Source organism: Salmo trutta, chromosome 26 (assembly GCF_901001165.1).
Source record: "Salmo trutta chromosome 26, fSalTru1.1, whole genome shotgun sequence".
Taxonomy (NCBI): domain Eukaryota; kingdom Metazoa; phylum Chordata; class Actinopteri; order Salmoniformes; family Salmonidae; genus Salmo; species Salmo trutta.
The window spans coordinates 6,315,544-6,339,079 of record NC_042982.1 but is presented as its reverse complement, the minus strand read 5'-3'; the positions used below and the strand labels follow the sequence as shown (position 1 = coordinate 6,339,079).

The following is a 23,536-nucleotide window of genomic DNA, read 5'->3' as shown; positions in this document are numbered from 1 at the left end:
TTGATCTTCTCAATCTAAGGCTTCTCCTTTGTTTGTAATAGCATAATATGTCCAGGGCATGACTAAGCCTCCTATTTGTGACATGGCATGTCAGCATGACCATCACAAGACAAACCTGGACAATCCTGTATGACGTTCATAGGCTGAGACCAAGGAAGGTCACTAGCTTGCTGAATGTTAAATGCAATCTAACATGTATTTTGAAGATTGTATGCTATTCATATGCTTCTCTTGCTGACCGGTTGTCAATAAATCTTGAGTTGGACTCGGGCTCCCGGGTGGCGCAGCGGTCTAAGGCACTGCATCTCAGTGCTAGAGGCATCCCTGCAAACACCCTGGTTCAATTCCAGGCTGTATCACAACCGGCCGTGATTGGGAGTCCCATAGGGCGGCGCACAATTGGCCCAGCGTCGTCCGGGTTTGGCCGGTGTAGGCCGTCAATGTAAATAAGAATTTGTTCTTAACTGACTTGCCTAGTTAAATAAAGGTTTAAAAAAAAATGTTTTTAAGTGTCTATCGTTTATTCTCTGTCTCATCACAACCATCAAGACTTAGAGCTCTAGCAGAGGGTTGCCACAAGACTCCACTCATGTCTTGGCGAGTAAGATGTGGTCGCTCAAGCATGGTTAAGTATGACAATGAGTTTTTATGATGAATATAACATTATTAGGAACTTTCCCCCTGACGTTATGACACAGCTTTATTCTTATTGATACTATATATACTGAACAAAAATATAAACGCAACATGTAAAGTGTTGGTTTCATGAGCTGAAATACAAGATCCCAGGAATATTCCATGCGCACAAAAAGCTTATCTCAAGTTTTGTGCACAAATTTGTTTACATCCCTGTTAGTGAGCATTTCTCCTTTGCCAAGACAATCCATCCACCTGACAGGTGTGTCATATCAAGAAGCTGATTAAACAGCATGATCTTTACACAGGTGCACCTTATGCTGTAGACAAAAGTTCACTCTAAAATGTGCAGTTTTGTCACAAAACACAATGCCACAGATGTCTCAAGTTTTGAGGGAGGGTGCAACTGGCATGCTGACTGTAGGAATGTCCACCAGAGCTGTTGCCAGAGAATGTAATGTTAATTTCTCTACCATAAGCCGCCTGCAACATTGTTTTAGACAATTTGGCAGTACGTTTAACCGGCCTCACAACCATAGACCACGTGTAACCACGCCTGTTCAGGACCTCCACGTCCGGCTTGTTCACCTGCAGGATTGTCTGTGACCAGCCACCCTGACAGCTGATGAAACTGAGGAGTATTTCTGTCTGTGAAAAAGCCCTTTTGTGGGGAAAAACTCATTCTGATTGGCTGGGCCTGGCTGCCCTGTGGGTGGGCCTGGCTCCCAAGTGGGTGGGCCTACCCATGGCTGGCCCCTGCCCAGTCATGTGAAATCCATAGAGTAGGGCCGAATTAATTAATTTTAATTGACTGATTTCCTTATATGACCTGGTGCTAAATAAAATTGTTGAAATTGTTGCATGTTGCGTTTATATTTTTGTTCAGTATAGTATAATCTTTGCTCAGGTTTAAATTACTTTCACTCAGCATTACCTTTTTTTGATGTGTGGGCAGTAAAGGGTTAAATGGGTGGGTGGGCTTTCCTCTTAACCCACACAAGGGAACGGGACAGCAGACTGGGGATAATGAAGGATGATGAGAGCGAATCCCCTCACATGACAGCGATTATAACCTGGGGGTTTGGTGGGCGTGGGAGAGAAAAAGAGAGAGAGGAGAGAGAGAATAACGGAGCAGAACACATGAGGAAACGTTTTAATTCGGCGCGCAGAAGCGCAAATGTGGACGTATTATCTCGCCGCCATTTACCAGGTGATTATTTGACGCTTGTGATCTACCGTGCGTCAAAGGTAAAGAAACTCTAAAACAATAATATCAATATTAATTCACACTATTTAAAAGTGATAGTGGCAAACCATTTGTCAGGGATTTTTTTTTTGGCGTCAGACTAGCCTAATTTTAATTGCTCTGATTTTAGAGCACATCATTGCTCATTGCATTAGGCTACCGGTAATTGTTTTTCACTTTTTGATTTATGTATTTCAGTCAGAGGACATATGGTAAATGTGTGTGTATGTATATATATATATATATATATATATAAGTCATATAGGAAATAGTTTCACAGCATGAATAACCTGCTTGGAGCACACACACACACACACACACACAAACACATATATATATATATGTGTGTGTGTGTGTTTGTGTATGTGTGTGTGTGTGTGTGTGTGTGTGTGCTCCAAGCAGGTTATTCATGCTGTGAAACTAATTCCTATATGACTTTTTAGGATTAGCTAGGCTAGAGTATTATTGAGTTTGGTTTGGACCATTGCAAGGTAACACATTCCACTGAACAAGAGACGTGCTAAAGCTCCTTCGAAACATTTCAAATCAAATGTATAGCACTGGGCAGATTAGCTAGAACTAAAGGTTACAGGATTTGCCTGGTTTGTAACTTTGTTTCTATCAGTACAGTCTTAGATAAAAGGGCGCTATCTAGAACCTAAAAGAGTTATTCGGCTGTCCCCCATAGGAGAAATGGAGAACCCTTTTTGGTTCCGGGTGGAACGCTTTTCACAGAGGGTTCTACATGGAAGCCAAAAGGGATCTCCTATGGGAACAGCCGAAGAACCCTTTTGGAACCCATTTTTTAAGAGTGTATGTTGTACTTTGGGTAACCAAATAACCTTCGCAGTAGTAAACAATGATAGAAAATGCTATACAATTATTACATTAACTTGCATCTGATGGGCTGCTCCATCAATATTGAGCACGAAATGTTACTTTTTTCATGTGTCTGTATCCTCTGACAGGTGAGATGGCGAGCAGGTTGGGTCTCCCCCACGGCAGTTCCCTGCACAGATGCATGCTGGTCCTGACCTTCCTGCTCCTGCTGTGTGAGATTGTTGTCAGCCGCCTCTGTAACTCCCTAATCACCATGGTGGACGTCTTCCACACCCTCTTCATCCTCATGCACATGGCTCTTCCTCTTGCTCAACCCACCCTGGGCAGAGGCCCCCAAAAACCGCCACCTGGCTCCCCTCTCTCCACCTCCATCACCTCCATCACCTCCACCCCCACTCAGTCACCTGTCAAACCTCCCCCATATGCCCTAACCACCTCCTGTGCCTCCCCCATCCCCTCCAGCTCAACTCCCTGTCACTCTCCTCCCCTCTCAACCCCTGTCCTCACCACCACTTCCCAGTTTCCCTCCAAACCTCTCACCCCTACGATCACCCATTGTTTCTCCCCTGACCACTCTGAGTCCAACCAGCTAACCTCTTATCCCCATCCCACCCTGTCTGTTCCAGCCAACCCTTTTCCCCGACGCCTCCCTCCTGAGGCCTCCCTGTGTGGCCTGTCCTACAGCGAAGCGAGGGTCCAGCCCCTGGGGGCTCTGATCTCAGCTCTCCTGCTGGCTGCCCTGTGTGTCTCTGTCTCTCTGGATATCCTCAGCCACACCCTGCAGCCCCACCCTATACTGCGCCCTCTTTTGGCCACGGTGATGGGGGCTGTTAGCCTGCTCTACAACCTCCTGGTGCTGGGGCTCAACTGGGGCAGCTGGCTAGGGACCAAGACTAGAGCTGCCTGGGAGGGGGAGGAGAGCTCTGTCCTTGGTGTGAATGGAAAAGGCACAGTGCATTCTTTGCTTTTATTATTAATGTCAGTGTGGGAGGGAATTGTGTACAAGTTCTGCATTATTCTAGTAGGTTAACTAGAATATAAGCAATGAGCATCTGTTTGTTTTTCATTCCTTCTCTCCAACACACTACAGTCAAGGCCAAGGTCCAGACCAAATACAGCACTGGATTGGGGGGAGAGAATGACCTCAGTAACCTCCCTACATCTCTGGATGGTGCCTTCCAAGATGGAACACTTGTACTCTGTAACCCTGGGACCTCCAGTGTCCTGAACCCTGACAGTGACTCTCAGCACCCACCCCAGACATCCCCACTCCATACCGTGGCCCCTCGGGGGCCCCTTTCAGACCACTGTCACGGAGCACACACACTCCCTGCAGACTCACACACACTCCCTGCAGACTGCAGAACTTCAGAGACACCAAACAACTCCCCACATCCAGAGGCCAGTGGCTGTTATCCAAACTACCCCAACTCTGAGGTGTCTAAGTGTGTGGGACACAGAGGTGAGAAATGTTATCTTCCTGTCTTTGGTCTTCACAGTACATTTCGGTATTTGGTAGATGAGTCATTTCTATGCTTGGGGAGGATGTTGGATTTTGTGGTCTTATCCGTCCTAGTCTGGAATTTGAACTACAAATCAAAAGGAGAACTAGGGTGTAGATCAGCTTTAATATTGCAGATAGATTTTGGGTTCTATCAATTTAATTGTTTGCATCATTTCTAATCCCCTTTAGTATGGTTTTATTTAACCCTACACTCCTCCCCTGATTGGAGTAAACTAACATGCAACAATACTTGTACTGCTACTTACAGCTATTTTCACTCATGTACGGTACATGTAGTTAAAGGATTATACATACTTGTATGTCCCTAATTTCCTCTTTCTGCAAATGCTGGATTTTCATTCACAGCGGCCAATCCACCATTAATTCTGATTTGAACTGATGTCCACAGATTAACCCATCTTTCCAAGTATATTACCATTTTGCTATTTCCTTTTGCAATACATCCCTCCATTTTACTGTGACGTCTTACGATGGTCCTGAACCTCCCTATTTGTAACATTTCTACCGATATTGCCCTATAAAATAAATACTTTACCCAAGACTACAATGGTATTACCCTTTGACAGATCCCCCAACAATATTTTAGTCCATCTGAACCCTGATATTATGACATATTCATTCCTGGACCTGATTCCAAAAGCCAGCCACCGATGGACAGTGCTAGAATATGTTCTATTGATTATGTTTCCTCAAGGCTGCACCGGTCAGACAATGTGTGTCAATTGTTGTTTTACATATCAGTTAATAGATCCGTTGCCAAGGTATTGGGACATCAAAGACCTGTTCCCAACTGACTTTAATTTTATGACATTGCTGTCAAACCTTTTGACTTTAGAGACATGGTCCACAACTTTGGCTAAGTATTATTTTTAGTAGTGGGCTGGAAATATCAATGTGTAGTTCATACATGCATAATCTATGAGCAGAATGACTGTTTTACCTCAATTAGGCACAAAATCCCTAGTTTGAAAGCAATTTTTTTCTGGAAGCTGTGCTGCACCATTCTCCCCCACCTGGGCCAGCCCCCCACTAATTTGAGTTCAACCAATGAGCTTTTGCCATATGAGTGACAGCTAGCAAGATGCACATGATGCACACGCACAACAGAGAGAGCAATGACGTGGCGCACATATCTGCACATTTTTGGCTCGTGAACACTACTTTCAGAACTACTGGGTACTGGGTATACAAAAGTGAAATCTCTAAGTGAAACTGAGACATTTTTTTATTTTTTTATACTAATAATTTTAAGCCATTTAATGGGTGGCAGACAAACTAATTATTTCAGTGTTGTCCAGTTCTTCCTGCCTTACCCCCTTTTTATCCTGTCTCCTCAGATAATCAGACAGACCCCACCACAGCCTCAGCCCTAAAGTCAGAAAGCCCCACAAGGCTCAGGGTCCAAATTCCCGCCTTTCTCCCATCCCTCATCACCCTCACCCAGGCACTGCTGGGCTCCATCCTGGCCCTCACCAACGGGCTTACCCTGCTACTCCTGGACCCAGACTGCCTGCATGGCTCTGGGACCTGTGGCCCCTTCATCTACCTGGACCCTGGCTTCTCCATGGTGGCTGTGGTGGTGCTGCTGGCCACCGCTCTGCCCCAGGTGTGCCGTTACGGTTGGCTGCTGCTCCAGGCCAGCCCATCCCAGGTGTGTGTGTCTGATCTGGGCCGGCGGATCGCCAGTGTGCCAGGGGTGCAGGCGGTGCACGACCTCCATGTGTGGCAGCTGACAGAGAGCTGCCTGGTGGCGTCTGTACATGTCCACTGCCACGCTGGGTTCCAGATACACAGGTTTTTTATCTGTTTTTATAGTACAAAACAATGAATGTTGATGTTGGGGAGATGGTGTTGGAAGGTCCGTAATACAGTTACCTCAATATGCATCTATTCCCACAGGTGTGGTGATCTGTTGTCGGGGGTCACCAAGGTGCTACAGAGTGTAGGTGTGAGCAGCTGCACCGTACAACCAGAGTTCCTCCTCTCCACTCCCACAGCCAGCGGCAACCTGGATAACAACAACACCAACCCCACCATCATCCATAGGGAGATTCCCCCACTGCTCTCACACCTGGCCTGCAGCCTGGCCTGTGGGAAGGGCTGTGCTGGGAAGATGTGCTGTGCTCCTCTGGAGGAAGGGTCTGCAGAGCCACTGGCACCCCCTGCTGGGGAAACTGAGGAGCCTCACGTGTTGATCATAGAGAACGCCTTTCTTTGAGGGAAGGACCTTTGCCCTAGGATGTATCTCAGTAATGAAGTGTGGGATCCTTGCCTTCTTTCCTTCATATGAATGTGATGTGAGATGTAGAGGACTGATGGGGAGTAAACCACTTTGGGAAATTAAGATGCAGCCTGGGGAATGAATATAATATATTATTATAGTCAGAATTTTCTGAAAGACTTTGTCCCCATGTCATTGAGGTAATTTGAGAGTGCTAGATAGCCTAATGTAAGAATTAGGCTCTCAGGTAAAGACTAGAAATCACAGTAGTCATCATGCTTGTGTGTGTGTTTTGGGATGGGGTGGGAAAGTTAACATCATTCCTATGGGTACTCAGAAAGTGCCTATATGTTTACTGTATATAATGTATAATCTGTACATGTACTACATCATTATGCTGGTATTGTATTTCATTGTATTAACACGGTGCCATACCAAAGACACAGTAGGTTGTAAGCCAAGTCACTCACCAAATGAGGAATTTTTTCAATAATGCCATTTCAAACATATTTTCACTTCCATTATTGCGCATTGATGACATAGTTTTATGTCTTATCATTCACATTTTGTGTACATTGAACGTTTAGGTGCTGTCAAACGATCACAGTAATTAATCGAGTTAATGGCATTAGTTAATCATGATTAATCTCCATTTTAGAATTTGCTCATATTTGGCCCTATAGAAAAATAGATATATTTAAAAGCCAACGCATTGAGTTACAAGCATTGATTGTAAGGGACGGAAACACAACATTATCGCCACCAGAATTTTTTTCTAGTATTTTCACCATAAACAACAAAAGTCACGGAAACATACAGCAAGCTCCTAATGTTTAAGTAGGCCTTCGAGTATGTTTAAGTACTCCCTCTTATCAATGTTATTGAAGTTTAACAATTGCACACACTCACAAACACACACTCACACACAGCTTTAAGTACTGTTCGTTTTTTTATCACTTTGGAAATGTAATGAGTACATTGGTTTAATCACCAAAACACAACATCTTTTCAATGTAGTCGTTTTAACTACGAGCTAATCCAATAGCAAGCAATGCAAGATACATGTTTCAAATCGCCCTTAGAAGTGCTGAAAGTAATATGCTACAGTAGTGTAAATTACAGTAGATTACACCGTTTTCACATAAGGCAATACACTTACATTACCCAACAAAATTGACAAAAAATCTATCATTTCCGTAATACAGTATCTATCCAATGTGTAATCGAAGGTGTGATCAATGAAGACATCCTCTACAATCATTATTGCAAAAAAAGAATATATATATATAAAACCAACATAGGTGTACTATCTGTAATCAAATGTAAGAAATTAAATGAAACAAATTAAATGAATGAAAATGAAACATAACGTTTAGCACACATTCATTTGCATCAAGCCTGTCTTGAGCATTTAGCCATAAATTATCATCCACATCACAGTGAATGTCCTCATTCTTCATGCACCGTGGGAAAAACCTTTTGGCATGGCGAATCCAAGCTTGACATTGGTCTGTATTGATGTCGCATGCCTCATCCATGGCTAATACTACCATAGGGTGTTACCATTAGTCCAACAGTTGCAAACGAGAGTTTCTATTGGACAAATTCAGGTATGTTTAACCCCGTTTTGTTTGCTTCCATTCAAGAAATGTATTTAAAAAAGAATCGGCAGAATGAATACACCCCTGATCATGAGTAAACACAGTTCACTTTCATAGCAGCCACGTTGTATTCCTTCTCGCATCTATGCGCTCTCCTCTTCTCACCTTTTCCCTTTGCTTGTGGACTTCAGTGTACAACACATCAGCTATATGTGACCAGGCGAAAAAACCTTTCCAAGCCAAACAATATCATAACCACTATACACAGGCTACATTGTTGTCACCATATTTGCTAAAGTAACATCATAGTCAACATAGCTAATAGAACTAACACGTTAGTAAACCCGCTACAATCATGCAGTAACATTATAGTGTACAGTCAGTATGCAGTTTAACACGTACACCGGCAGGCCCCGGTGGCAATACATTTGTCAAACCAAAAGCTTACCTTGAGTTGGAAGAGCTAGCTAACATAGCATCCTTCTGTTTGAGCAAGGTGTTTGAGTAGGCTAAACTAGCTAGCTGCATTTGCTAGCTGAGTACTGTAAGTGAGACTGAAAGTCAAACATATTGTGACCGACCGCCTTGATTAGTTTTTATGTAGCAAAATTTGAAATTGTGTTTTTTACATTGGATTAAAGCAGACACAGAACTATACAATTGTATATCATACACTGCATTTGAGGAACAATTGGAAAGTAATTCTGCTTTGAAAATTGATAAACTTGTAACCTCACTTTTGAGAAAATGGCCTTTGAATGTTTTGGTACCTACTGGAGAGCTATTCTTTGTCTACACCCATTCAGGATCGTTCACACCCTCTTAAGCTTTAGCCCCACCCATCTCTTTAAGGTTTGATCCGAGCGTTCTGCCCTAACAACAGCAGTCAAGCGCCCAAGCTAACTGGTTAACGTTGGCTAGCTTGCTAGCTACTTCCAGACACAAAGGAGAGAACAGCTCACTGACCATTTTACTCACCCTAGCAGAGCTGGTTAGGCTGTTTTTATGTTATCCAGAGCATTGGTGACTGTAACTGTGCTGCTGGCAACAATTTACACTTTTTTCCCAACGTTTACTGACACCGGCCATATTCAACGGATGTTGTGTTCGTAAATTCATCAGTTATTCTGCGCTCTGGCACACTCAGACAAGAGTGCTCTGACATCAGAGTAGATAGCCAGAGCTAATTTACCAGCTACGTCTATCAACAGTTGTCGCAGTGACATTCTATTGAAATGGTTACTTGCATAGTGGAGTCTTGTAGCTAGCTAGCTAAACAATGAACCACAATCCCAACTCATGACGTTACTACCCTGCATGAATCTGCAGGTAGCTAACCAACCAGGTTCAATGTTAGCTAGATAACATTAGGCTATAATTAGCAACGCAAATGGCTCTGAGATACGAAAAATAAGATCATACACATAACATTCTGTCAAAATTAGAAACGTGTAATATCTGAAAATGTAGCTAGCTAGACTATCTTACCTTTTACATCATGGATGGACGCTTCTCCCTGTCACGGATGCCATGGTTGCCTTAAGTTTGAAGATGTAATCCGGAGACAGGTGTTTTCTCCATCTCCTTAGCTATCATACTCTAATTCCACTGATTTCAAAACTGTCCTCCAGAAAAGTGGAGAGCAACACTTATGCAGTTCTACTACGAGATATATATTTTTTAAAAGCCGGATTAGACAGGATTACCTTCACATACTGACCAGCTCAAATAGACAGAAGTGTGCTATATAGCAGACCAATCCAAACTCATCTTTCGACATGTCCAGCGGGAAGGTTGCTTTTTCTGTGGCTAAACCAACTAGCCTCGTAATTTAACAATTTTATTTGTATTTACATACAAGTTTGTTATTAAGTCACATTAAAGTTCACTTGTTTCAGAAGGCATTTCTGCCCCAAAAATGCATTTTGATTAAAAAAAATTGTTTACGTTCAAATGGCTCACCTGTGGAGTAGTGACACTGACATATGCCTAGTTTCCTGAAACAAGTCATAATTTCAAATTCTCTCTCTCTATCACTGTCTTGCTTGTCCTCCATTTTGTAAGAAATGAATTTGTTAAAAACGGTTAAACTATTGTTTTTCTCTCTCTTTGAGTCAGCTACTCACCACATGTTATGCACTGCAATGCTAGCTAGCTGTAGTTTATGCTTTCAGTACTAGATTAATAATCTGATCCTTTGATTCGGTGGACAACATGTCAGTTCATGCTGCAAGAGCTCTGATAGGTTGGAAGACGTTCTCCGGAAGTTGTCATAATTACTGTGTAAGACTTTGGAAGGGGGTGAGAACCACGAGCCTCCTAGGTTTTGTACTGAAGTCAATGCACCCAGAGGAGGACAGAAGCTAGTTTTCCTCCGGCTATACCACGGTGCTACCCTATAGAGTGCGGTTGATGCTACTGTAGACCTTCATTGCAAAATAGTGTGTTTTAATAAACTATTTGGTGACATGTTTATATTTAGAATAGTTTTATCCAAAAATGTTAACTTTTGAAATGTTAAACAATTTTCATTTTTATGAAACTCACTGAGGAGGACGGTACTCCCCTTCCTCCTCTGAGGAGCCTCCACTGGTAAGAATACTGTAACATGTTTTGTGAATTTACATGCATTACAATATGTAATTTACTGTACATTAATTAGTAAAGCATAGTGCATATCCTGCAGACTTTCCGGTTTTCTTGGTGAAATGTTCTCATACTCGAATTGACAGTTGATCTTTTCAGATTGGGCTGAACTAATCTGCAGCCTCTGCCATGGTAAAGCCTCTGTTTACCACATGGTCAACGACGATGGCCCGGACTTCACTAGACACAACAGTTCCCTGCCGTCTGCCTCCCTCTCTCTGATGTCCACCTCTTTGACAGAGCCCATGCCCACCTCTCTGGCGGCCCCATGTCCACGAACTCTTTGATTTCTTCCTCTCTCTTGCTGTCTACCCTGCTCCATGTTGAAATCAATTAGCAATAACGAGTAGTCATTATGTATGGTTATCATGCATCATACATGTAATTTAGATGTTTATACTTTACACACATTTTATTTCTGTAGTTCTCAAAAGCCATATATAGTAGACAAACCAGTTTAAAATCTATAGGTTTACCAAACAGTTAAGTGGTTAACCATCAAGCTCAGTGATGGGCAAATGTATTTAAACAAATGAGAAGAGAATCATATGAAAAGTATTGTGAGTATTGCATTGTGAAAGGAAATTACTTTATATGAAAGTTATTTCTAGATGAAACACTGATTAGGTTTGGTGAAAAAAGTTACTCTGCGATTTTGTGTTGTGTACTTATTCAATTAAATATGCTTAAAGTTTTTTTTATGCTCTGTTTTAAGTTTTATACTAAGAGTTGTGAAATTGTACCACATACTTGTGAATATAGTACTAAAGTGATAAAATAAATGGTAAAGCTTCAGGCATTCTGAATGAGTATAGGAAATGACTATAGGAAAAAATAACTGGCTCTATGGATACAAAGAACAAATAACTTCTAAACTTGTTCAACAATGTTATGAAAACACTGTAACCATCTGTTCAGATAACCAGCAGTGTGTATTCATAGTTGCCAAGGGAAGCCAGGCTTCCACAAAAGATTGACCAATAATTTTTTTTAATAAAAGTATATTTAATCTGTGTTTTCATAATTTTCCTTCAATTCGCAAGAGACTGACTGTATCTCACTGGAGAAAGCATCCAAGCAAGCGAAACAGCGCCCCTCTGTCTCCGTATGTGTAGGCCATCTATCTGATGCAGTCTGGTCATAACGAGTATGACATTGTTGGCACCCATAGCATTGAATGCAAGGGTAGCCAGTGAGCAGTTGGCCTAACTTAATAAAAAAAGTATAAAATAATAGCCAATCAGTGTTGAACTAAACTGAGTCAGCTCAACTGTGAATGGTCCTGGTGCACCAAAAGAAAGTGTCAAGGGAAGCCAGTTTGGATATGGCTTCACTCCTAACACATAAATACGTAATCGATAGAAACAACTTCAATTGAGACAAATTTAATTGTTGCATCTCGTTGTGTTGTTGTTTGTACTTTTGCTTTTACTTAATTCTCTGTACTGGCCAATGATTATAAAGGCTATTCTGACCCAACCATAAAGTGCATTGTGCCCCTGGACTGAGAGGATGGAAGTTCAATATGTATGTAGTTAGATGTAGAAGGCTAATGTTAATTAGTTAACGTTGCCCATGAAAGGAAGTTAGGCTAACGAGCAAACATTTTAGCCAGGTAGGCTAGGACAACAACAAATAAAAGCTTGTACTCTATGACAGAGTCATACACTTTTTCATCCGCATAAAAGAGAGGAGGATAGCATTGGCTTTTCTCTGCAAGTAGGGTGAGTCAACAGGTTTTTCTACTTGCATGAACACACGCACAAATCAGAACCATGGACAGACACATTATATTTCATTTACGTTGATTGGACCAAATTGTTTTAGGTATCTTTTAGTTGTCACTGTATTTACACTAAGCATAGTTGATTTGATGTTGTTGAAATGTTGAAGTTGAAATGGTGCTGGAATATTGGAGGCAGCTCCTGTTTTCTTTGGGACTTGCAGTAACTCTCCATGGTTCTAAATCAATACTTTCTTGACCTTGAACTTTCTTGACCTTGAACTTTCTTGATCGTGCTATAGTGTAGGTCATGTAACTGTTTGTTACATGCAATATGTTTTGTGGATTTCACCAGACAGAGGTTGCTCTCCGGTTTTGTGATGTAACAAAGGTGTGGTTGAATTTATTCTGCCATTGTGTCTTCTTATTGTCTCGGCCTTAGGCATATATCACAGTCGCAAGGCATATGAACTAACAGGTTACAGAGCAAGCAATGCAATTTTCACAACACATAAGTTGTAATATGGCATTATTTTCTGGCCTGGCTTCCCCAGGGATTTTACTGTATGGTGGCTTTTGCACAGTTGGGGCACCATCTATGGTGGGACAGTGGGCAGGCTTCTGCACTCTATTTATAAATGTGTTTCCCTCTGCCATATGATACACCGAGAGCAACTGGCGGCAAAAGAGCTGAGCACAAAACTTGGAGATATACCGCAGCATTCAACACCATGGGCCAGAAAAGTTTGAATACATTGGCCATGCTGTCAATCCAGCATTACTTCTGCCGCGTTCAAAACAACTGGAGGTTGGAACTGGGAACAGACTTCAGTGAGTTCAAGACAACTGGGAACTCTGAAAAAACGAGCTCCGACTGGGAAAATACATATTGAATCATTTTGAACTTCATCCAACTCTCAATTCCAACTTGGGAAGTTGGGCATCTTTCTGGAGCTCTGACTTTCCAAGTTGGTATTCAGAGTTGGATGACGTTCAAAATGATTTTCCCCAGTCGGAGCTTGTTTTTTTTCAGAATTCCCCGTTGTTTTGAATGCGCTGAAGTTGGAAGTCAGAGATGTATTTCTTAATTCCCAGTTCCGAGTTCCCAGTAGGTTTGAACGCGGCATAAGATGCTCCAACGCGACATACCCATCTTATTGATGGTGGTGAGAGAAGAGACCGTATGTCAGACTAAATTGCAATTGACTAACATAGCCCCACATTAAAAAGTATGTGATGGTGAGTTGAGAAGACAATCAGAAATAATGTTAAAATGTTTTTCGATTGACTGCCATAGCCCCAAATAAAAGAGTAAAAATTGGTTCTTTCACATTGTTGGGGTCACAAGAATCAAAATGGGGTGGTGGCGGGCCAAATCAGTTTGTGAACCCCTGTTTTAGTATATACAAATATACAGTACATGCGTGATCCTGAAATATCATTTGGATTGCTTTTATAAGGTTGTGTGCCAATCTTCACCGAAAGCGCTGGAATAAAATTATTTTAACCAAAGACATTCTGCTTCCTTTGTGCACAAAACATGTCTGAAATGAATGAACCCACAAATGACAAAACAAAAGTCATGTTCTTCCTACGTTAGAGACACTGATTACATAGCCTAATGTATTTTATTTTTTTATTTTATTAAAATGTAACCTTTATTTAACTAGGCAAGTCAGTTAAGAACAAATTCTTATTTACAATGATGGCCTACCCCGGCCAAACCTGGACGAGGCTTGGCAAATTGTGCGGCGCCGTATGGGACTCCCAATCACAGCCGGATATGATACAGCCTGGATTCAAACCAGGGACTGTAGTGACACCTCTAACACTGAGATGCAGTGCCTTAGACTGCTGCAACCACTCGTGCATTTTGTCATAATTTCTCTTTATGGTGGGCAATTCTACCTTCAGTGTCCTGCCAACCACATGCAGTAAATAGGCCTACATTTACAGTATTTTGCCTAAGATACCTCTCTACAGAGATAATAAAGTAAGATAATTAGGTGGGTGCTTACATTGGTCCTATTTCACACATGAGACACCCTTGGGGAGTTGGGTCAGAGCCAGGGATCAGACATTATTTGACGGTGACCCTTGATACAGACTATAGAAACTCCACCCCTTATGTTATCAACCAGCCAATAAAATCTGAGCTATTTTGCATTATTTCGAAAAGCCCTCCTTTAACAACAAATTTCGTTTAATATTTGTATTTCTTTCATTATAGAGTCAATAAAACGCTTGTTATTTTCAATGTAGCAAATGCTTACATTCCTTATACTAAATAGCATGGTTGCTTTCGCCACCAAATCTGGTCACCGAGACTGAAACACTTATGTACACTGTCAGGTATAAATTGTCATTGGAAACTCACTATTAAATGCCCGGATGAGCCTCGGTGGTCCGAGGTGCAGGCTTCAAACCTGTAGCTGCTTAGCGGCAGAGTGGTTCAATTCCACCTTTCGGGCGTAAATTCTGAGGGTCCCTTACCTATAATATTCATTGTAAATTCGCTAATAGAGAATTCTACGCAACATCAAAAATCAGTTTCTGATAGTGCTCTTGAAATTAAATGGCTATAGTTGTTGATTCTTCACGTCTGCTCTTGTTGGAAGGTTTTATTTTAACCTAGTCTATTCTTTCTGATATATTTGAGTCATGCTTTCTAATACAATTTGGTATTGATGATGAAAAGTAGCCTAGCGGTTTACATTAGAGCGTTCGGCCCGTTACTGAAAGGCCGTGGGTTCGAATCCCCGACCCTTGAGCAAAGCACTTGACTGCTTCTGCTAAATTACTAAAATGAGATGACCGGTCAATCAAAAGTCAGATGCTGCGCGCGCCGCAGCCCACATTGTATGCATCCTTCAACGAACCAGACCGGATGTACATAATGACTGGCAAGCCCGATAAACCAATCACCACCACGTCAACGTATTTTTTCTTAACCAATCAATGTTCTTCTTAGAGTAGGCGGGACCATCTTTTACGGAAATGTGTGCATGTCCTTGATTATGAAGTAACGTGGAGAGAAATAAGCTTCATCTGATGGTGTAATTTGTCGCTTATCCAATTCAAAGGTAAATTGCTATTTGAGCTGAGTAGAAAGTAGTATTTGGCAACAATTTTGGAAGTATATTATAAATGGCTTCATTGCTGTCCTATCTAGCTAGCTAGTTTAGTGATCCCAACGTGCGGTATTGTTCGCCGTTGACTGCCGGACAATACAGCAGCAACATAGATAGCTAAATTAGCTAGCTACACCGACCTTACCTTGCAGTTGTCTAGCAATGAGTTTAACACAAGCACATTTAAATGCAACGATATTCCTTTAACGAAATAAGAAAGGAACTGTAAATAAGACTAATCTTTGCCCTATGGTATTTTTATGTTTCCCCAACTAGGCGTGTGTCAACACCAGCTCAGACCATGCCTCTCCACAAGTACCCCCCAAAAATCTGGGAAGCCATGAAACTGAAGCAGGGGATCTATGCCCGCCTCCCCAAACACTACCTCTGCTCTCTGGAGGAGACCACGCAGCCCACCCCGGTCCACTGGAAGGCCCTGGGAGTCAAGTACAGGGCCAACCCTAAAACAGGGCACAAGGAGCGGGTACAAGACGTCCCCATCCCCATCTACTACCCCCCAGAGTCCCAGGATGGCCTATGGGGAGGCGAGGGATGGATATCAGGCTTCAGATATGCCAACAATGACAAAGTGAGTATTCACATACACACTTTATTCTATATCTGAGCATGTATCCTAACACTGTCTCTCTCTTCAGCTCTCCACCAGGCTGGAAAGAGTCTGGAAGCCACAGCTGTTTACCAGAGAGTTGTACAGTGAGATCCTCAACCACAAGTTCACCATCACCGTAACGGCTCGCGCCCTAGACCTCATTGATGCCGCCTACGGCTTTGACTTCTACATCTTGAGGGTGAGAGAGGAGGCTGCATGTTGTCATCTTTAGCTATAGTGTGTGAACATATGTAAATTCTCCAACGTGCCGTGTTTTGAGAAGATGACACTTAACATGGGTTCCATCATCCAGTGACTTGATTGATTCTCTTCCAGACACCAAAGGAGGACCTGAACTCCAAGCTAGGAATGGACCTGAGGCGGGCCATGCTCTTGAGGCTGGCCTTTAAAGACACCCAGCTCTACCCAGAGGACCCTGCCAAGAGGGAGAAGATCTACACCAAGTACAAAGTGGGTTTGTTATGTTTTGGACCATGACGGTTTGAAGTATTAACACACTTTTTTTTGTCTTGAGCGTTCATCAAAGTTGCTATAGGAGATGACGCAGCAGTTCATAAAGTCAGTGAAAGTGCTGCGCAAAGTTTGTGGACAGTTAAAAGATCTCATTACATTGTCTCTCCCTCTCATTCTGTCCTCGCCCCTCTTCCCTTGCCACCAGTAGCAGTTTGAGATCCCTGCAGAGGAGGCTGAGTGGGTTGGCCTGAGTGTGGAAGAGGCCGTGGAGAAACAGAGACAACTGGAGCACAAGGTAACTGCATCGTTTCAGTCAATAAGAACAGGTGTCACTCAGTAATTACCCTGCCAGGGTAAACATGCACGGTCGATATCGACTAATGTTTTGGTTTTATCCGCTCTGTCCCATACTCTCTCTCACTGGACTCTATTGTTTTGTGTCCCAGGAGCCGGAGCCTCTGTTCAAGAGCTGTGTGGAGAACCTGGTGAAGGAGCTGGCCATCCAGAAACTCTCTGAACCACAGCTGGTGGAGAAGAAGTAAGGGTCATTTTCTGAGGAGCACTGACAGTGCTCCTCCTCCTGTTGACAGTGACACTTGGTCCCATTGAAAGACCCTTATTAATTCAGGTTCTATTTTTCAGCAGCTAATTTGGACACATCTCCATCTGGGTTGTTACGATGTAAATATAATCCCATTCCTCTTTTTGATAGTGAGACTTTCCTTAATCAGTGATATATCATTTGTCTGAGGAATAAAATATTCACATTTCTTGATCTGTTTTTATTGATGATTTGATGCCTAATCTAGACTGTCATGCTCCAGTTTATCCTCTAGATGGAGGTGTTTATCAGTTTTTCAGTATCAGAATTTAAGAAAGATAGAAGACAACCAGGAGCCTTATTTATCAAAGGTGCTTGCGCACAAAAAAATACTCTAAACCTTGCTTGTGGCAGTTTTCCCACAAAAGTTGGTATTGATAAATGTTGAACTTAATGGGAAAGTGTGCGTATCGCAGGTACAGTTCATACAATATGCAGAAGACACATTTTGGTTGAATGCATTGTTGTGCAACTGACTAGGTATTTCATTTCCCCATGCGCATTCACATTTTCTAGTGGTTGAACAGTTGTATTGCAAGCAAATATTGTTATTTTGGAGGAAGTGGAGGTGTTTGATTCATGTGTATTATAATAATGGTAGGCTAATAAAAACAATATGTAGGTCTAATTATAAAACGGATACATTAGGAGATCAGAAAGCAGCATGAATCCTAATATGTTTCTTTTGCTTTTATTTTTTTTTATAGCCTAGGCCTAAATCATTATCATATTGCAGGACACGTCTCTCCTTTTCAGTCATGACTGGTTTATTCCTGCTACACAACGAATAGGTAGTTCCACGAAAAGAGTGCCTTTTGCATCCCTTTGATATTTTAAGTGGAAATTGTGCACCAATATTGAATTTTAAAAGCCTGTTATTAAATGAAGTGCCCTTTTAATATAGACCGCATGGAGAAGTCAATACATCTGAATAAAGGCAAGCAAGTGTCCCTCAGTCAATCCCTCTGTTTCTCCATCATTGTAAAGCCCTAGTTATTTTGTTGCTTTGACAAATTCATTTCTGAAGATAATTATTTAGTTATTAATTTACGTCTCCCTAATTTTAAGGTCAACCCTGTTGTGGTAACTGAACTCGCTTTTTAAAATGAAACTATTCCTTTTTAAATATTTATTTCAAAAGAAACATTGAACATCTATTAGTTAAATCATAGTGTAAAAGCAGGTGAGCTGGTTCTACTCTTTTTGGCAATTTTGTGGTGGAAAAGTGAGCGGGTCGAGCATACAAAGTTTTTGTGAAGCTTGGATTCAATTGCCACTCCCTGTTGCACACAAGGTTCCATTTAAGAAAAAATCATCAACCTTGTTACTTTCTTTGGCACTTAGTAATGTTTCTATATTTAACCACTTGCGTGTTCCAGGCGGAGTTGTAATCCTCGTTCACGAGTGCACAAATATACACTGAACAAAAATATAAATGCAACATGTAAAGTGTTGGTCCCATGTTTCATGAGCTGAAATAAAAAAATCCCAGAAATGTTCCTTATGTACCAAAAGCTTACTTCTCTAATTATGTGCTCAAATTTGTTTACATCCCTTTTAGTGAGCATTTCTCCTTTTCCAAGATAATCCATCCACCTGACAAGTGTGGCATATCAAAAAGCTGATTAAACAGCATTACACAGGTGCACCTTTTGCTGGGGACAATAAAATGCCACTAAAATGTGCAGTTTTATCACACAACACAATGCCCCAGATGTTTTGAGGGAGCGTGCAATTGGCATGCTGACTGCAGGAATGTCCACCAGAGCTGCCAGATAATTGAATAAATTGAATATTCATTTCTCTACCATAAGCCATTTTAGAGAATTTGGCAGTATGTCCAACCGGCTTCACACCCGCAGACCACTCATAAGCACTCCAGCCCTGGAGCTCCCCATCTGGCTTCTTCACCTGTGGGATCGTCTGAGACCAGTCACCCGGACAGCTGATGAAACTGTGGGTTTGCACCAGCGAAGAATTTCTGCACAAACTATCAGAAACCATCTCAGGGAATCTCATTTGGTTGCTCATCGTCCTCACCAGGGTCTTGACCTGACTGCAGTTCAGCGTCATAGACAACTTCAGTGGGCAAATGCTCACCTTCGATCGCCACTGGCACACTGGAGAAGAATCCCAGTTTCAACTGTACCGGCAGACAGCATGTATGGTGTTGTGTGGGAGAGTGCTTTGCTGATGTCAACGTTGTGAACAGAATGCCCCATGGTGTCTGTGGGGTTATGGTATGGGCAGGCATAAGCTACGGACAACGAACACAATTGTATTTTATCCATGGCAATTTGAATCCGCCGCCAACACCTCATGTTTCAGCATGAGATCCATGTTGCAAGGACCTGTACACAATTCCTGGAAGCTGAAAATGTACCAGTTCTTCCATGGACTGCATACTTACCTGACATTTCACCCATTTGAGCATGTTTGGGATGTTCTGGATCAGCGTGTTCCAGTTCCCACCAATATCCAGCAACTTCGCACAGCCATTGAAGAGGAGTGGGACAACATTCCACAATCAAAAGCCTGATCAACTCTATGCCCCTACCTTTTTTCAAGGTATCTGTGACCAACAGAAGCATATCTGTATTCCCAGTCATGTGAATAGATTAGAGCCTAATGAATGTATTTGACTGATTTCCTTATATGAACTGTAAGTCAGTAAAATCTTTGAAATTGTTGCATGTTGCGTTTATGTTTTTGTTCAGTGCAGTATGGCTCTAATTTATCAATAAAAACATGCATATGCAGTAGAGGTCTTAACGGATAAACCTGTACCGAATACCTGAGACCTGATCTGGGACGTGAGCGGGTCCGGATCCAGAATTCTAAGTAATGTCACGGGACGGATCTGATGTGATTGTCATGGGCTGTAAGTATGTGTAATTTTAACTGATTTGTCCAGAAGGGTCGGTACAGATTTTCTCAAGCTCTGTTAAGTTAGATGGGGAGCGGTGGTGAACAGCAATCTTCATGTCTTTCCATTTTGAATTCAGGTTGTAAGACAACAAAATGTGGAATAAGTCAAGAGGTATGAATACTTTCTGAAGGCACTGTATGTTCCATACCACAGTTTGATAAATCCCAATCATTTGTTGTGCACACAAATCCTACAATCTCCACCTATGCCAGATTTTAGTACGAAATGTACTCACGGTTGATAAATGAGGCGACATGTCATCATCATGGCAATAATCTAAACACAACAGGCAATAGCCTACAGTAATTGAATCTTAAACAAATAAACTAATTTTCTCATTACAATTTGAATATTACCCTCCTGTGTTATGTCCCACTCTCTCTCTATTTGTGCTTTTTGGGAGATTACAAGGACTCGAAGGCAAGATAGACTTCGTCTTATTTATACCACACACCCCTTAACTCACTTAAATGGCAGATAGACCACATACACCCATGTCTATGAATTCCCTTATATGGAACCAATGATATTATTGAAAAATAAGCTGCTTGGCTCTTCAGTAAACACAGTTTATTTTGTGGCTTTCGTTTTCGACTCCTTCAGTGTGCCAGCACATGTCCGCTGTAACTGTTTCCATAACCAAATGGTTTGTGGTTAAGACACTTGTAGGGCGGGGAGTCCCTGTTAGTTGGGGGACTCCTGTGGCTGTAGTAACCTAGCAACAAAGAATGAGTTCTCAACAATTACCTGTTTACAGGTTCATCCTCACCTTATAAGGATAGGCGATGTTGTATGCCAAAGACTTAAATGACCCTTACTGTAAATCTAATGTATGATGGCACTCGTTTTCCCCATAGGCCCATACCTTTTTTTAAACCTGTCTTTATGCCATTACACAGGCAGAGTCTACGATGGGAATGCACAGTACGCAAACTAAGCAGTAAACTGTGATTTATATGTGTGGATCATCATTCAGGGAATATGCCTCTGCTGTGTGGTCAGTGTCTTGAGTGATTTGATTGTAAAGATAGTGAATGGAATGATAGTGTAGTATGATATAGATTTGAATATGGACATGTGACTTGAGAGCTTCTCAACTACTGTGAACTTGACGAGATGTGAGAATTGAGTGCTTTGCTCCATTCCCTTATGATTATATGCATACGCTACTGTTCAAAAGTTTGGGGTCACTTAGATTTTTTTTTTAAGAAAAGCAATTTTTTTGTCCATTAAAATAACATCAAATTGATCAGAAACACAGTGTATAGACATTGTTAATGTTGTAAATGACTATTGTAGCTGGAAACTGCAGATTTTTTATGGAATATCTACATAGGCGTACAGTGGACCGTACAGGGTACTATTTAATTAAGCTGCCAGTTGAGGACTTGTGAAGCATCTGTTTCTCAAACTAGACACTCTAATGTACTTGTCCTCTTGCTCAGTTGTGCACTGGGGCCTCCCACTCCTCTTTCTATTCTGCTTAGAGACAGTTTGAGCTGTTCTGTGAAGGGAGTAGTACACAGCGTTGTATGAGATCTTCAGTTTCTTGCCCATTTCTCGCATGGAAGAGCCTTCATTTCTCAGAACAAGAATAGACTGGCGAGTTTCAGAGGAACGTTATTTGTTTCTGGCTGTTTTTAGCCTGTAATCAAACCCACAAATACTGATGCTCCAGATACTCAACTAGTCTAAAGAAGGCCAGTTTTATTGCTTCTTTAATTAGAACAACAGTTTTCAGCTGTGCTAACATAATTGTAAAAGGGTTTTCTAATGATCAATTAGCCTTTGGAAATGATAAACTTGGATTAGCTAACACAACATGCCATTGGAACACAGGAGTGATGGTTGCTGATAATGGGCCACTGTACACCTATGTAGATATTCCATTAAAAAATCTGCCTTTCCAGCTACAATAGTCATTTACAACATTAACAATGTCTACACTGTATTTCTGATCAATTTGATGTTATTTAAACGGACAAAAAAATGTGCTTTTCTTTCAAAAACAAGGACATTTCTAAGTGACCCCAAACTTTTGACCGGTAGTGTACATGTTTCCATTATGTCATTGACTGACAAGTGGGTCGGTGGGGAGGTTTATAGATTTCTAGTTTTACCTGATAGACCTATAATAAATTGAAATCAAGCACTGAGCATACAAAACACTAAGGACACCTGCTCTTTCCATGACATAGACTGACCAGGTGAATCCAGGTGAAAGCTATGATCCCTTATTGATGTAACTTGTTAAATCCACTTCAATCAGTGTAGATGAAGGGAAGGAGACAGGTTAAAGAAGGATTTTTAAGCTTTGAGAGAATTGAGACATGGATTGTGTATATGTGTCATTCAGAGGGTGAATGGGGAAGACAAAATATTTAAGTGCCTTTGAACGGGGTATGGAAGTAGGTTCCAGGCGCACTGGTTTGTGTCAAGAACTGCAACACTGCTGGGTTTTTCACCCTCAACACTTTCATGTGTGTATCAAGAATGGTCTACCACCCAAAGGACATCAGCCAACTTGACACAACTGTGGGAAGCATTGGAGTGAAAATGGGCCAGCATCACTGTGGAAAGCTTTCGACACCTTGCAGAGTCCATTCCCCGATAAGTTGAGGCTGTTCTGAAGGCAAAACAAATCTATATTAGGAAGGTGTTCCTAATGTTTGGTAACATGTTTTAGAGGGACTGTTCATTATGAAAGTTGAATCATTTTGCGTTCAAACTTTTCCCCTATTGTAACCATTGTGGTTCAGGGGGTGACAACACTATCAGCTAAATTCAGAAGATAGCATCTTGTTTGCAAATTTTTTCCACACAACGATCAGCCAGTCAGCCTACCAGGCCAAAATCCCCTTGAATCCCCCAGAGAAACAGCTATGTAGGCCATCTCTAAACCACAACAACACCATAGACTGCATTTATACAGGCAGACCAATTCTGATATTTTGCCACTAATTGGTCTTTTAAACAATCAGATCGTTAATTTGGCAATAATTGGGCAACCTGTGTCGACCCAGCCTTTGTGACTGGTTGTGTTCATGTGGCCCATGATAAATTACAGCTGCTAAGTCCCACTGTGTAGGGCCATCAACATTCAGTGATCCCAAACCAGGGTTGGGTAAGGTACCTATAAATGTAATTTGTTTGACTAGTTACCTGTCCAAAACTGTAATCAGTTACGTCACTTTTGGATTACCTAAACTCAGTAACGTAATCTGATTACTTTCAGTTACTTTTGGATTACTTTCCCCTTAAGAGGCATTCGAAGAAGACAAAAAGGATCCATCATAGTGGTCTTTGACTTGTGGTCAGACTTGCTCAGGTGGAACAAAGTTGGGCCTTTTTTC

General features: G+C 41.7%; 2 protein-coding genes across 2 annotated transcripts; both read left to right on the top strand.

Moving 5' to 3' along the window:
• Nucleotides 1-1,654: 1,654 nt before the first annotated feature.
• Nucleotides 1,655-6,860, top strand: LOC115162978 (probable zinc transporter protein DDB_G0282067). The gene is made up of 6 exons (XM_029714529.1): nt 1,655-1,846; nt 2,851-2,934; nt 3,349-3,669; nt 3,813-4,184; nt 5,585-6,041; nt 6,147-6,860. The coding sequence occupies exons 1-6, from the start codon at nt 1,663-1,665 to the stop codon at nt 6,463-6,465; spliced, it is 1,737 nt and encodes a 578-aa protein (XP_029570389.1). The 5' UTR covers nt 1,655-1,662; the 3' UTR covers nt 6,466-6,860.
• Nucleotides 6,861-15,413: 8,553 nt separating this feature from the next.
• mrpl28 (mitochondrial ribosomal protein L28) lies at nt 15,414-17,584 on the top strand. Its single transcript, XM_029714528.1, has 6 exons — nt 15,414-15,521; nt 15,846-16,158; nt 16,226-16,378; nt 16,516-16,650; nt 16,862-16,948; nt 17,100-17,584. The coding sequence occupies exons 2-6, from the start codon at nt 15,871-15,873 to the stop codon at nt 17,193-17,195; spliced, it is 759 nt and encodes a 252-aa protein (XP_029570388.1). The 5' UTR covers nt 15,414-15,521; nt 15,846-15,870; the 3' UTR covers nt 17,196-17,584.
• The last annotated feature ends 5,952 nt before the right edge of the window (nt 17,585-23,536 follow it).

Excerpts from the sequence above, each read along its gene's own strand:
- mrpl28 (XM_029714528.1), top strand. The coding sequence starts at position 15,871 with ATGCCTCTCCACAAGTACCCCCCAAAAATCTGGGAAGCCATGAAACTG. Across the intron at positions 16,159-16,225 it reads GATATGCCAACAATGACAAA|CTCTCCACCAGGCTGGAAAG; the intron begins GTGAGTATTCAC and ends CTCTCTCTTCAG. Across the intron at positions 16,651-16,861 it reads AGATCTACACCAAGTACAAA|CAGTTTGAGATCCCTGCAGA; the intron begins GTGGGTTTGTTA and ends TGCCACCAGTAG.
- LOC115162978 (XM_029714529.1), top strand. The coding sequence starts at position 1,663 with ATGAAGGATGATGAGAGCGAATCCCCTCACATGACAGCGATTATAACC. Across the intron at positions 4,185-5,584 it reads TAAGTGTGTGGGACACAGAG|ATAATCAGACAGACCCCACC; the intron begins GTGAGAAATGTT and ends CTGTCTCCTCAG. Across the intron at positions 6,042-6,146 it reads GCTGGGTTCCAGATACACAG|GTGTGGTGATCTGTTGTCGG; the intron begins GTTTTTTATCTG and ends CTATTCCCACAG.